The 15582-nt window shown below is 42.5% G+C and overlaps 1 protein-coding gene across 3 annotated transcripts; it reads left to right on the top strand.

The window, feature by feature from the left end:
* Window positions 1-1706: 1706 nt before the first annotated feature.
* Window positions 1707-13795, top strand: LOC107224746 (T-box transcription factor TBX10). Of its 3 annotated transcripts, none has more exons than XM_046735685.1 (5): window positions 1707-1915; window positions 2720-4613; window positions 5794-6143; window positions 6229-6480; window positions 12290-13795. In XM_046735685.1, exons 2-5 carry the CDS (start codon window positions 4316-4318, stop codon window positions 12812-12814), a joined length of 1425 nt encoding a protein of 474 aa, XP_046591641.1. In that variant the 5' UTR covers window positions 1707-1915; window positions 2720-4315; the 3' UTR covers window positions 12815-13795. The 3 variants fall into 3 exon arrangements, with proteins under 3 accessions (XP_046591641.1, XP_046591642.1, XP_015520411.2); XM_046735686.1 differs by lacking the exon at window positions 1707-1915 and having other exon boundaries at window positions 2586-3722; window positions 3912-4613; XM_015664925.2 differs by lacking the exon at window positions 1707-1915 and having other exon boundaries at window positions 2586-4613; window positions 5830-6143.
* The last annotated feature ends 1787 nt before the right edge of the window (window positions 13796-15582 follow it).

Below are 15582 nucleotides of genomic sequence, written 5' to 3'. Positions count from 1 at the left end.
ATGTTTCATGAAGTGTGAAAGAGTACAATTATGATTGACTTGTATTCGTTTTAAAAAGTAAGATTACAAACCGTTTGTGACTTCGTCCGTAAGGTTTTCGTATTGTCTTATTTCAAGTGTGGCAATGGTTTTCAATTCTCGAGAAGGGGTACCTTGTGAAAACGAAAACGCACGATATAATTGGTCATTTGAAATATTTCTGTAGCAGTAAAGTTGTTTGCCGTGCAACTTTTCCGTACTAAACAGTCTATCAATCTTTCTTGAATGAAATTGAAACGGAACGATCACTTATAACGAGTGTAAACTTTTAAATTTCTTACAATTAACTGAACTCAGCAAATTACCAACTAATTTTCATCTTTTCTCACACGTATAATATATACTGAAAGTAGTAGGTCAGCTGCTGTAATGTTATCGTGCGGCAATATTATTTGACAAGTATAGTCAGCTCATCATTGCAGGCTGTTTCTGCGATAATTATACACAACGTCGTTATATTTTTTGCACGTATGTGCAGGTGTATGGTTGTCGAGTAAAGAAACAACCGTCCGTCGCTTCAGCATATTCTTGCATTCTCTAATTTATATTCGTGCGTACCTTGGTATTGGCATGAAAAAAATAATTAATCTAATAACGGAAAAGTGTTCGAAAACGATCAAATAAATTAAACATGTCCGCGGCTTCTTCTAAATACCTACAACGGAGCCTTTAAATTCTACTGTAGTGGTCGCCTTTTGTTTTGAAGAAGCTCACGTACTTGCGGGACGAACACGTGCGTGAACGTCAGTGGTGCTTAGTTGCATTTGGAAGACGAATATATTCAACGGGAATTGAAGCGTAATTGTTTATCTCGATACATATTTATAAGTACTCCGGTGTTATCAGAACATGGTACATATTATATGTGTATCTTTTTCAGTTTAGTTAATTAGCATTTACTCTCAAGGGAGACATCGTGCATTTATTTTTCTACTTTGTGTACGATGATTCAGGTGTAATGTATTGATCTGTTTTGTCGGTACACATTATCGTACATACTCACTATGGGAACATGATAACTATGTCGTTAAGAAACTGTACGTTTCTATAACGTATACAATTCTTTCGCATATCTCTGAGCATGAATTTCTTATTATTAATATGACATTGAATGCTATTTGAAAATTTACAAGCAAATATCAATGCGATAACAAGTGGCAGACACCAAAATCTGGGTTCAATTCAGAATGATTTGTGTCTTTGTGTTTCGATTTGTTCGTATTTGTCTTTCGTTTAGAAATATAAATGAGTTGAATTAGTCAGAACCGTCGAGACCGCTCGGATCGCCCGGACCGCGTGGGCCGCGGAAAATACGACAGGAAAGAAATACAATAAAAAAAAAAACTAAAAAAAAAACAAACGACAAAGAAGGGAGAGGAAAAAAAATGAAGTCTGTCGCGAAGCGGGTCCGAAAGATGCCGACTAATTTGTTGGGCAGGCTGTAGCATCCGACTAACTCCGCCTTCTCGTCTGGCTCTTGGCTACAAAGCCAAAACGCTAAATAGCTCCGGCGTAGCACTGCAGAAGCTGTATAACTATATAACCTCGTGACTCACGGCTAACCGCGGTCAGCAGCTATACTGTAGTATGAACTACTAGTCAAGTGACATTAAAAAGGTTAAACTTTTTACAAGTTTTCATCGTCACGTTGGAAAACCTGCCCGCATTGGAGATTCGTCGCGGCTAACTTCATGCTGCAATTCTCAATTTATGTCAAACACGTAATATATCACCCGCCATTTTGAATTTTTCTGTCATCACTTTTTGTCTCGGTACACGACGCAGCCGAGGTTGTCATATTGCCAATATCAAACATCTTTTCAGATACGAGCGTTTATAATTTTCGTTTGAAAGGCGTGGCCATTTTGTACAGAAGGTATGTACCTCACGCTTTGACCGTTTGGTTGTATGAGACCTACCGCATCACGGCCCAAATGTAAGACCGAACATCGCGGGGTATTTTCCGCAATTACATACCTATACTCATTTTTAATGTGTAACAGTGCAGAGATATATTCTTTCAACTCTTGTACAATTAGGATTTGACGCTTAGTTCCACAGATCCGCGGATATATGTATATGTTATCGTAGTGGCGTCATCGTGTAGAACAAATTTCTATTAACAATTATATAATGTGAGCCGAATTAAAGTGCAGATTTTGAAGCAACTCGCACAACGGATAGATAATTGCACCTACCTATTTTATGTTTCTAGTGTTTTGTTTCTTTGGAGTCGTACACGATGGCTGTATAGGGATCTTTTTTTTATTCCGTTGTCACTGCACTTCTGTTTCAGACAATTTATGTAACCGATCAGATATTCCATTTTTCCTAATGTCATATTTATTTTGGATAAGACATTTTATATCCTCTATACAGTTCTCGCCTATTAACTGATAACATCGATTACGAGTTGGTAGATAGAAAATGTAGTTCACAAGTTAAGAATACTCCGATAGCTTACATAATCCTAATACTGTATACAGTATCATCACGAATCGAACGTTACACCTTCCTATCAGATGCTAAACAATTCTCAAGAAAGTTACGTCAGTTTTTGATCTATAACACGGTTATCGTCAATTCGACGTTTAACGATTGCACGCAGGAAACATTGGTCCCAATGATCCTGACGCGAATATATAGCGACAATAACACCAAGGTATTACAAATCCCGCAGACAATGACCCAGCCCGCATCCTGACCTCCGAACGGGATCGTCGAAATTAAGCGGAAAGATGAAAGTGCAACTGGGACGGGTACCTTCCTCGATCGGCCAGCGCGGTCATCTTCTTCGTGCTGCTCGTGAGGCAGACAAGGTACGAGCAAGTCTTCGTCGGCCGGTGCTCCCCAACAAGTTCCCCGGCTATCGTCCGCAGGCTCCGCCCTCGAAGGCTTCGAAGCACCCGAAACCAGGACGGTTCGGCGGCTCTGCGTGCCGTCGGCGCACGACGCCCGGGCGTGGGTGGCCGGCCGATGAGAGGAGGAACCTCCCGAGACCCCTCCTCGTCCTAAGAATTCGGAATACGCACACCGAGAAAGGCACGCACGCACTCATTGACGCTTCGGGGCCGGCTAGCAGCGACTACCTACCTCTGTGGGTTCTGCACTCGAGTTGCTCGAGAGCCTGGACCGGGCCGAGGATCACCGGGGAGAATGATGAGCCGTTGATAAGCTCGGTAGTCTGGCACGGTTCTTTGGCCCGTCGGTTTGTCGGTGTGTTCCCTCCACCACGCCGGGGGTGTACCGGGAGTCGCTTTAGGTCGAGTTCGACTAGCTCTTGTCAGCATCCGATCCCGAAGTGAGAACATATCCTGTTAGCGGTGCGCCTGACCCCCGATGACGCTCGGGATTGTCAGATCTTTGGTCAAGATCGCGGGGGGGATCAGAGCCATTCATATTGGCCGTGAATTATTTCGAATGAATTCTCCCGTTTTACATCTGTCCATGCGTTGAATCCGTTCGACGACGTATCTATATCCGCGTTGCGTCCGTCCGCTGCTTCTTCTTTCTCGTTAAATAACCACCTATCCGAGGATTTCAATTATCTTGTACCCTCGTTTAACGCCGTTTATACTCACGCTATGCGAAACTGGTGTCGGATGATATTGTTGTGATAACCGCGACAACGGGCACGCGACTGACGACGAGACCGGAATTTATAGTGCGTGGATTTATCTCAAGTCTGTGATTATTCTTTCAACGATTTCTTTCTCACTTGTGCAACGATTTATACTTATATATGTATAAATATGTATATTTTACACTTATAAATACACACACACACACACACACACACATATATAATATACAAAATACATGTATAAAGTCGAGTGTGCGAACTTGTTATAAGTGGTGCCTATTGCATACAGGTATACAGTTGGAGTAGAGAGATTATATATACATGTGAAAACTTTTATGTGCAATTGTGGAAATTACGTTATTACCAGTATTGAAGTATCTTCGTTTAGTGTGAAGGGTATTCTATTCTTCGTTTAGGTATTCTAAGTGCCTTTGAAAGTGATAGCTGTCATAATTGTTGTTGTGGATGAATTATTCGACGTATCGGAGTATAATTCAACAAGTTCATTGACCGTCACCGTAGTGCACAAGTGGAGATTTCACTGCAGAGACGGTTATTTAACTCGGGTCAGTTTAAATCGTTTGCTAGTTAAACCGAGCAAGGCTTCGATAAAAATAACATGAAAATCTGGCACACAGAGTTTTAGCTCGATGCTGTCGAAAAGGAAAATGTTGCACTTTTGGTGAGAAATGTATGTATATATATATATATATACCTATATATATATATACAGTGACGCAGGCGAAGGGTCGAAGAGAATATAAATCTCGACGAAGCATGCAACAGCAACATGAACAACAGCACGAAGTTGCTGCGGACTGTTGTTATCAACAGTGGGCGACGCACCACCACCACCATCACCATCATCATCAGCAGCATCAACATCAGCAGCAGCAGCAGCAGCAGCAACAACAGCACCACCACCATCACCAACATCAGCACCATCATTCGCAACTGCCGCCGGTACCGTCGCCGATGCAACAAATGGAAGGTGAGAGAGTCGAGCCGACGCGTCGATAAATTCGACCATATATATATATACACTGACATACAACGTTAATGTATGAGAGAGTGGCGGCAACTCGTGTATTTGTTATTCGAATTCCATTTATTTATTATTTTGATTATCGCCATACACCTACTTTATGAATTTTCATCAACAATCGGCGCGCGCCGAAAGCCAGACAAACACTTGTCTGTAATAATATTGGCGCGTACAAGAACTGCCAAGTACGAGATAAAAGTTAACAATAATTTCACGCTACCGGCGTCTTGAAGAAGAAAATAAGTGACACGTATAAAATCGCAATGAGAGATCCTTTACACGATCCATTCTCCGATACCCCTCTGTTGAATGTTCAAGTTTCTCTCTCTCTCTCTCTCTCTCTCTTTGTTATAACTGTTTTCTTCTTATTCGGGTTGTCCGACGTAGAAGAATTCGTGTCGATCTTCCCTGGCATTCGGCTATACTTGACTTTTCCATTGCATTCTGCCATCGTGTTCCCTGGCCATAAACGAATTTAGATTCACGCGAACCCGACGCAGGCTCGACTTTGAATCGGAATCTCCTTCGAACTACACGTTCCGATTGTCGCGGCGTAATTAAATTGTCTCAAGGTAGTGTTAAAACAGTTTAACAATGTGCGGTTACATACTTTACATCAAGTAATTATCATCTTCAAATATTGCGCACGACTCGGTATCATATTTACTTTCTCGTATGTATTATATCTTCTTTGTGAGTCTTTCGTAGCGTTTCCATATATACAATGCAATCGTTGACTGTTAGAAATGTAAAATATTCTGTACAAGTCCACACCATTTTGATTGAACGATTTTACACCGGTCATGTTTATTTTTCCACTAATCGGCGTGGACTTTTATTGACACCGTGAAATTTCCGACAGTGTCCGAGAGTCGGTTGGCTAAAGTTTGGCTTCGTCTGTGCAACGATCATCGTTGATTTGGAAGAAAGTAAATCGGCGATTCCTCGCGTTACGTGTTAATTGTATTACAATGTAGTATCTTCGCATGTAATCGCAGGTCGAGTGCGCGATTTAAATTGAGATCAGAGTATAATTGTCATATTACGACCCGGTCGCATCGGTCGAATAACAAAGGTCCTTGATTTTGATAAAAAGGCTCAACGATATCTGAATTGCATACCATAGGTGCATCGATAGTAACGATCAAGGCGTTGTCCACAGCGTGTCTGCAAACCGCCGGAAGAGTGAAACGCTCCCGCAGTCCAACGTTGGAAACGACGCTGGCCCAGGCATCCTCGGCAGTATCGCCGTCCTCGTCGATCGAGTCCTCGCGAAATGACAACAACAACAACAACAACGACACCGCAACGCCGAACACACCATCCGACGAAACACCGCCGAAGAGACCACTTCATCCGGCTCTTTCGGCCGTCGGAATCGCCCTCGAGGCTCGTCCGCTTTGGGAGGAGTTTCACCAGCTCGGGACCGAGATGATCGTGACCAAGGCCGGGCGCAGGATGTTCCCCACGTTCCAGGTGCGTTTGCACGAGAAACGTTTCGTTCCACGATTCCGGTAAAAACCGCGCAGTGAAACTCAATCTCTCGCGTTTGTCGTTCCAGTGTCGAATTTTCGGGCTGGACCCAAACACCGACTACCTACTGGTCATGGACTTTGTACCCTGCGACGACAAGAGGTACAGATACGCCTTCCACAGCAGCGCCTGGGTCGTAGCCGGACGAGCTGACCCCGTTTCACCCCCAAGAATTCACGTTCATCCCGACAGTCCGGCGAGCGGCGCTCACTGGATGAAGCAGCCCGTCTCTTTCGACAAACTCAAACTCACCAACAACCAGCTGGACGACAACGGTCACGTGAGTATGATATTATCGCTTAACGAAAGTAACGAATTCTTTATCGCGAGCCGGGAGGAACGTTCGTAAACCGCGTGGTTCATTTAGTAGTTGACACTCTTGAAAATAAAGCAATATACATAATTAATCTTATTCAATTTGATATTTTGAATAACGCGTCGAAATGCGATGTCGATGGGTTAATTTTTTAGGCTTTTGAAACTTGGTATTTTGTTTCTCTAACGTACAAACGTACATGTAAGTAAAATGTAGAAAATATTTGTTAATATAATAAATCGAAAATAGAACCACGTGGCTTACGAACCTTCCCGAAGGAATCTGAACACCGTTTCATCGAGCATCGGTGCATCTGCAACGTTCCTCGCTCACAATCGGTCGTGCAAGTGAGTTTCTGCTAATTATAATACACGTTGCACGATTTTGATAATCAGAGCGCGCGTAACAGAAAATAAATCGGTTTTAATTACCGGCTTTGGCCGCGGGTCCCGCGGGAATCCGTGGCTCGATTTGATATTAATATTCCTGTAGCCGCGGCGCGCGTCGCGTGTTCACAGCAGTCGTAAAGCGAGAGAGGCGAGGACTCGTGTCAGGGCGCGGTGGCCGGTCGTGTAGTTTAGGCGTTACATAAAGAACCGTGAAGGATGCGACACCGGCACGAGAGAGAGACGGTAGCTCGGGTCCAGCCCCACGTGTTTGTCGTTTCGGAAGCGTTCTTCTTAATTGACCTGAGATACGACTGGCACGGCACCGCGGCTCTCCAAAAATTCAAAAAGTTAAATCTGAACGCTTGATGGCGCAATGCTTCGTTTAGAATCATCGAAGCTTGAAGTCGCCCCCCTTGATCAGTTTAATTTATATACCTGTATACGCTCGCGCGTTGCACAAAATTACTCACTAAATAATGCCGCTAAGTGGATTCGAATAACTTTGCAAGAACCCCGGACTGCGGATGGACGGGTTTTTGCCCTTCTCGCATTTGTTATTCCGAATACACCCCAGCGACGGAAATTATTATTTATCGCATAACAGCCGACGGGGAACCGTGCGGCTTGTAAAACGACCTCCGGAGATCGGTGGGTGGCATAAATTTTTTTCAAATTCTTAGCGCAGATTTATAAAACAAACATCGAACAACTTTTTGACAGGGTGCCTAACTATCCTTGGCGTCAAAAATTATACTTCCGTATTCTAGCACTGATCGGGTTGGATTCCGTTCGGATAAATTTGCTTTTCCGGATGGATATTCAAATGCCACTATAATCTACTTAGACCTGTTTCAATAAATTATTACGTCTACATTTGCCGTTACAAATGCCTGTACAAGTTGGATTTTGCACCAATTTGCTCGAATTCATACACTTAATTCACACTAAAGATTATATGCAAATTAAATTTTCAGGTCACGTACGATTATCTAATTTTATTTTTTTATCGCAGTTGCAGTAAAGTACTGACAATAGATTTTCATGTTCAATTATTCATATTCAAAATATTCAAACTGAGAGCTGCAGGTTCTGCAAAGGTTTCTTTTTAATTCTTATCTCTTTTCACACCCGTTTCTGGAAATAATTTGATACTGAATTTTAATTGGCGATTCATACAGGCGTATGAATACAGTCCGAGGGTCTCGGGCCGTCAAAAATGTAGGCGAGGAAAGTCAGGAACATAGACACCTCATCAAACTTGTATACGTACCGCATTTCACATCTTCACATAATTATCACTGCAATAAAATTCAATTATACAGATACTTGTGTAGCAGGCTGTGGGGATTCTTTCGCTGCCGATAAACTCTCTAAAGTAAACAAGCTTTCTTTATACTTTGGAAATTTGAATAATCACCCTTTATTATTATCAATCGTACGCGGAATGAATAGCAAATATCCTCATTCGTTGTCGTGCCTACGTTTTTCTTTTCTTTCGACTCGAGTCACGGGGTCCGGTACGGATGAAATGTGAATTTAAGTTTTCTTTAATAATCCACGATCGTTAAGTATGTCTCAACATCTACGACCTGCGATTCTTTTCTATAATTACTGCAAAACGGGATCTCTGTAAAGATATTTCGCAGAAATCAAAGGTAATTGATAGAAAAATTAGACAGAGATCGGTGTCATAAAAATGATGAGTTTACATGAGATCGGAAAGAAAAGAATCCTGCACACAACCAAGTTTACGCCCAACGAAAGTTCGAATAACAAATACTTTACATTTATGGATTCGTTCGATTTGATCGCGAGTGATTTAGCAGCGTCTGGCACCGAGATCCATAAGTTAGTTTTTGGGGGAGGCATAAGGTTTGCCACGATTCGGACTGCAGTTAGAATCTCGGCTGAGAGGCCAGCCACGTCTCTTCAAACCAAATGTTTGTATCGTTTGTAAAATAACATAAACAGAGGTTAAGCAGACCTTAAGAGCCTGGGAGACAGGCTCGGCAGCGCGTCACATGCCTTAAGCCGAGTTGGATGTAGCGTACGTGCACATTACAGAGGAATGAGCTGTAGTCAGCAGTTCGTTTAAAAGTCCGGCTTACGGTGCAGAAAAATGACGAAACATTAATAATTCAGGTTCGTAGCCGTTATAGCCGTGGACGTAAACAAGGCGAGAAAGGGGGAATTTCCGGCGATTCGAAACGACCGCTTCGGAGGGGGATCGTCTATAGATATTAGGAGGATGCAGCGGAGACGCAATAATTCCCTTAGCGATAAACGCTGCAAATGATCCACGCGATTTTTCTAATCGGCGAAATGTTTTGACACGTGATAAATGCTCTTTTTCCTAATTCAAAACACGCTACGACGTATATCATTGTGCCGAGTTTGCTTACGCTGTCCTACGTCAAACAAAGCTTCGTTATAAAGTGGCGAGAACCCAAACATCTTTATATACGCGGAGCTTTTTCTTATGGACCTACGTTATCTTTTCCCTGCAAGCCTCAAGCCGTATCCTTCATTTTCTTTTTTCCCTCCTCGTTTCCTTTTCGTTTTCTTTTTCACCCTTCCTTCTTCCTCCAAGTCTTACCTCTCGCAAAGCGTAGCGTATAATATCGCCTGTCCGACGACGGCGATGAGATCGCCGTTTGCACTTTAACGTGTAACTTACGCACGCCACGTGAATAATTTGGAAAACGAGACGAATGCGCTCGCGACGTCTATTCCTACGTCTCGATTTCCTCTTTTTGTTCCAGCTGCATTTCCAGCGAGGTTACCCGGCGTTTTTTCTTGCATACCGCTTGCAGGCGTCGGCTGCGAAGGATCGGATGTTGCTGTTATATACCTAACATATCCCTCGGGACGTAGAGGCGAGAGAAATTTGAACGCTAGTCAATTATAATTTCACGCTCACTTCGCGGATCGCGTACTTTTTTCTCTCCATTTTCCACGACGCCTCTTCGTAAACAGCTAATTGCTCTCGTCTTTCTCGTTCACGCACGTTTACGATCAAATTGATATCGCACCCGATTTCGCGTTTCTTCATTTTTCGAAACGAGGTGAACCAATTGCGTGCATGTTTTGATCCTCGTTAAATCCCCGCGACCTATTTAGGTTCGACTTTGGGACCGCGGCGCGGATAACTTTCTTCCTGCGGAGCTCGATGGGTGCACAATTGAGCCGGAGTCCAATCCTAAAATACACGTAGACCGCGATGAAGGAAACCTATGCAAGCCTGCAGCGACAGCAAGAGATAATATATATATACATATATATATATATACATATGTGCGCGATGCTTTGCCCGAGCGTAGAACGAGGAACAGATTCTAAAAACTGCGTATTGGGTATGAAAAAACAAAAGCTCTAGTGGAATACCCGAAGATACGCCGTCCCTTAATTGGCACTTTGTATCGCCTGGCGTTTCCGGATTACGCGCGCGCAGCTCCGACTCTGGGCAAAAAATGAAAAAGGGAAAATGGAAATTACGTCTATAAGGGAGGAGGTGGAGGCCAAAAAAAAAAAAAAAAATTCCAAATCTGGAAGAGAGAGGGCTGCACGATCGTTTCGCTCGGGCCACACGCACTTCGGAAGACGCCTCTGGTCCAAGGGTGTCCTCAACCCTCGGCATACCAACATATACGCTATATGTGACCATCGTATATGGTACATGCGCGGGGTAAATAGCAGAAACGGAGTAAGAGGGGGGAGAGGAGGAGGCACGGGGTCGACTTGCCGTTGGGTCGGGTCGGGGGTTACTTTTTACACTAATTAGTCACCGGGCTCTCGGAGCTGTCAAACATTCTACCCACCCCCCGCCGTGCGCCTTCCGACTTCTTCCCCGGCTCATGTGTATATCTTTCAAATATTATACCGGGTGGAAACGGGGGAATTATAGATGCACAATTCGAGTCAAGCTCGGGAGGGAACAAGAACTTACGATCCGCCGATTCGTGGGAATTTTTTTAGCACGCCCGTGTCGGTGGAGAATTTTTCTCATTTGACACGAGAGAATCGTTGCAAGTATAACACGCTTTGGCGATTCTAATTTACGCGAAAGTCACCCGTTATAGTCGTTACTCTTGCGGTCTTACCCTTGGATACACCGAGCTCTGGTACGCTGCAATGTTTACCCTGTATGAGAGCAGATGAATCTAAGGCATCCGTGATCCCCATGTGAAAGTGTGGAAAAAAATAAACAGCCTAATGATAGGAGCTGGGGTGCGCAAGGATGGGATGCACCGAGTGCACGGGGATTGCAACCCAGAGAGCCATTATACCTTGAAACGTATAATGTCTATTTGTTTGCTTGCGCTTCTGGAGAAAGTTGAACGTAACATTTTTTTTGTTTTTTTATTTATTTATTTTTTTTCATTTCGAGAAACCACTTTCTTAGAAATGACTCAATCAAAAATTACGCGCCAGTTTAAGCAAAATAAATCACCAACTGTATACAGACCCGCTATGCGTACACGTATATACAGAATCGCGTCAGGCTACTCTCACGTCATCATTTAATATCAATTCCATCGCTGAACCGTCTCGTAAAAAATATCATTTGTATAATCCGTAGGTTATTTATATTAGACGCTTGCGTCGTTCAGGACGGGAAATTTTTTTCACACAAGTTACTGGTGTATAGGCACGGCAAGTTGTATGGATTATGACAGTTTTCAATCCGGATGATCAAATTTTTTCTTTCGCGTATTTATCTAATGAGAAAAATTTTGTGGAGAGTTGTGTGAAATATGAAACTTTTAAATATAATCGCAAAATATTGCGGGATCAAGTTGATCGAGATGAGTTTAATAGTCACACCGAGTTAAATTTCTTACACACAGTTGTGATTCATTTACAGACCCTTACTGCAATTTTGATTTTTTGTTTTTTTCATAACCGACTCATGTATATGTCTGATGTGAGTACAACTTGAATATGAGTTTTGTGGTTGTAATCACAAAATCAGTACGTTATTATGTTCTTTTTGGTTACAGTCCGCACTTTTACTTGTTTTTTTTTTTTTTTGTACAACTATTGCGATAATTTGATGTTGATAGCGAAGCAATAAATTGATATCGAAACCTGCTTTGACTGAAAAAATTGAGAATATATAAATAACGTCACAATAAACGGAAAATGTGGTACTGGTAACTGTAACAACACCATAAAAAGTTGCGCAAGTATCGAATTTTCATGTGATTTAAAAAACATTTGTCGTTGTACACACGATACCCATTTTACTGTGGCGATTTCTTCTAAAAAGTTTTACAGTAACCGGATGAATGAATTTCTGAGCATTAAAAAAAATTCGTTCCGTAGTCCAGAAATATCGTCGTGTCGTATCTTAAAGACCACCTCCCTCTCCTTTTGTGTTCCAGATAATTTTAAATTCCATGCACCGTTACCAGCCCCGATGCCACGTAGTGGTGGCCCCATCACCCCCGGGTTCGGCGCCGGATCCAAGAACGGAGAACTTCAAAACGTTCACGTTCCCGGAGACGAGGTTCACGGCGGTCACGGCCTACCAGAACCATCGGATAACGCAGCTGAAAATCGCGAGCAATCCGTTCGCCAAGGGGTTCAGGGACTGCGAACCCGACGAGTGCGAGTCACCGACTTCCGGTTCCCAGAGCGTCCAGAACCCCGCGAAAAGGCCGGCGACCGGTTCCGGCAACGCGTTGCCGAGCTACGCCTCCGTGCCCGCGGTTCCGATCGCCTCGACCATCTCAGCGGGGATTTCCGGTATCCCGAATCCCGAGCATCAGTTTTACGGTGCGAGTCCCAGTCACTGGGGCTACCCTGGACATCAGCCGGCGCACATGACGTCGCCTCATCACTACCCGACGCATCCTCATCACGCGCATCCCGGATCGCATACGTCGTCTTTGTACGGACCACGGTAGCCCCGCGGATGATTCGAGATATCGTTTAATTTTATCGTCTCAGATTATTCGGGATACCGATTACATCCGATCACACTGCGGAACTTCCTGAGAAACAGCCATCGCTCCGGATATCGTTATTATACTTTTGTATATGTATATGGTCGTTGATCTGTGCCAAAGTTAAACTGCACTCGTATAGATATATGTATACATTTAGATAGTTGTATTGGATATAACAGAGCTTTCGAGGAGTTTGAGTATATTATTTTATCAAATCCATACCACAAGGTAATAGGTCATATTATATTATTATTACTATTAATAATATTATTATTATTATTACACAGTTTATTGTAGTAAATTATTGAAAACGCTTGGTAAACGTAACGTTTGTATGTGTATAGTGGTATGACGCCAAAGTAAATTAGTACCTATTCTACGTTATAACTTATAACATAAGTAAAAACGAAGAATGTATATCTCGTATTTTTGAAATTTTACCGCGGAAAACTCGAATCACTTCTCTGATTTATTCTATATTATTCTTTTCTTCTTTCACGTACAAGCGCACGGAGGATCGTTCAAAATATTATTCCGGTATAACGAGAAAAACGTGCGGTTGCATACGCCAGTTCGTTATACCTAAAGTATATATTCACAAAGTGTGCTTTGTGGAGACAAAGTGTCTATTTAAAAAAAAAAATACATGTGTACATTTATGTATGTATACACACATTTCCTATACTATCATGTATAGGGATCTCAAACGCCCCGTGACACCCTTGGCTTTGCCTAAACTTGAGCTTGACGGTTGAGTTGAGAGTTGAGACTATACCTTAAGTGCCCTAATAAATTATACTCAAGTATTTTACCGTTAGAGTTTAACTTAGACTCCAAGAGGACTAATAAGAATGCGAACCGAACTTTCTATATTATGCAATGTGTTATGCAACAAAGAATCAAATACATATAGTACACATAGAAATATATAACACTGAGATCCGTATTTTTGTCTTCATCTTTCTTTCCTGCATCATATAGTTCCAGATTTATAAATTGCAAATATTTGTTCAAAGTTGAAGAATCGTTGTCCTTCGTCGAAATTCGTATAATAAGTATAAACTTTGGGTCTCGTGGGAATCTGCGGAAGCGTTGGTACTTACGTATATTTCGTCCTATTTTCTCATCGTAAAACCGCGCGGTTGAAGTGAAGAAAATAAGAAGAAAATGAAAAAAGATACACGGAAAAAAGGAAAGAGAAACCGAGATAAGTTATAGTTTTGGATAGACTCGACAATTGGAAAGACACACGACACCCTGTCCCAAAAGACAAACTCGTTTTCCAACGGGCCAGAACGTAAACGACGTATGGACGGACGCACGGACGGACAGGACGTGATTGATGCTCGTGAGAGGACCGACGCTGTGTAAACATATTAGCGTCGCGACGCTACGCCGCCTTCCCCGACGCGCCGCTTAAGCGCCCTTAATGACTCTCCTAGGAAACTTGTGTTCAGATTGCGGTAAGTTGGTGACTCTAAGGTAGTCGCGGCTGCGTAGGTAGGAATATAGGAATATAGGAGCCAAAATCTAGGTCGTCGAATCTCGATCCGCTTATGCGATACCACTGTACGTGCCTTTATCTTCCTCGTTTGGAATTGTCACCGATCCGCAGAAAGAAAAATAATATATAAGTCGCTTTGTCCCAAGATATAAAGAAAAGTTTCGAAATAGTTTTTTTTTTTTTTTTCTTACGGTTGACTCGTTGCAGCTGCAGCCGATTTTATTCGTGTCGCTATTTATATTCCACATATTGTGCACAGTTTAATACCTATTTTGCAAAAATGACGAACAAAAACAGAGAAATTTCTTGCACGGAAATTTTTTTGCGAATTTTAACGCCGTGTGAGTAAATTCTGCTGTGTATAATGCTTCGTTGCAGACATTAGATATTGAACACGATACTGAAACTGGTATTACTCTAATTACCTTCGAGAAACAAGTTTCATCTATTTTAAACCGATTCGTATCGAATTATTGCTGGCCGAGGCTTCTACGACCACACAAATTCCATTCGATTCGTCAAATAGCAAATGCCTGATTGAATATCAGTAACGATGACCGAAGTCGCCGGGATCGCGTCTATGAAAATGATCGGAAATTGGAAACACTCTCTGAAATACATTTTACAATTTTATTTATTTAGATCTGCGCTTGCCGCGTAAGGATATCCGAGAGAAATATCTACCGAATATAACTATCGTAAGGAGAAAAGATATTTTGACAATTCTATTTATTTCTAAGTAACAAGCGTCGTCTTACAGAGAAGCTTATACAGAGACGCCAAGCGTCCCGGCGGCGCGTGACGGTGCCGGTACTAAACCCCGCAGTCCTGTAAGTTATTCTTTCATCTTTGCACCCTGGTGAACTTTCCTGGAGATGGAACCTGCGACACGCTGCGTTTCGCCGGAACAGTTACACCAAGCTCTCAAGACGTGTGGTCTGCAGATCTATCGGATTTCAATTACTCACACATTGTCAAACTCGCTTTGTGTGATAGATTTGAAAGTCGGTCTAGATATTCCGGAAAATTGATGAAATTGGGACAAGCTTGATGCCGAGAATTGTAGAATTAACGACAAAAAATATCTAACTCAAGTTTCGCACAACAACGTTTCAAAAATGGATTTATTAGGATTATGCGTTATTTCCAACGACCTTTATTAACTTTGTTCTCATTTCTGTCCAATTTTCACAACCGAGAATCGTTTACTCACAAGCTTGCA

Source organism: Neodiprion lecontei, chromosome 3, assembly GCF_021901455.1.
Source record: "Neodiprion lecontei isolate iyNeoLeco1 chromosome 3, iyNeoLeco1.1, whole genome shotgun sequence".
Classification (NCBI taxonomy): domain Eukaryota; kingdom Metazoa; phylum Arthropoda; class Insecta; order Hymenoptera; family Diprionidae; genus Neodiprion; species Neodiprion lecontei.
The sequence above is the reverse complement of the archived record's forward strand: the minus strand, read 5'-3'. Positions and strand labels throughout refer to the sequence as shown.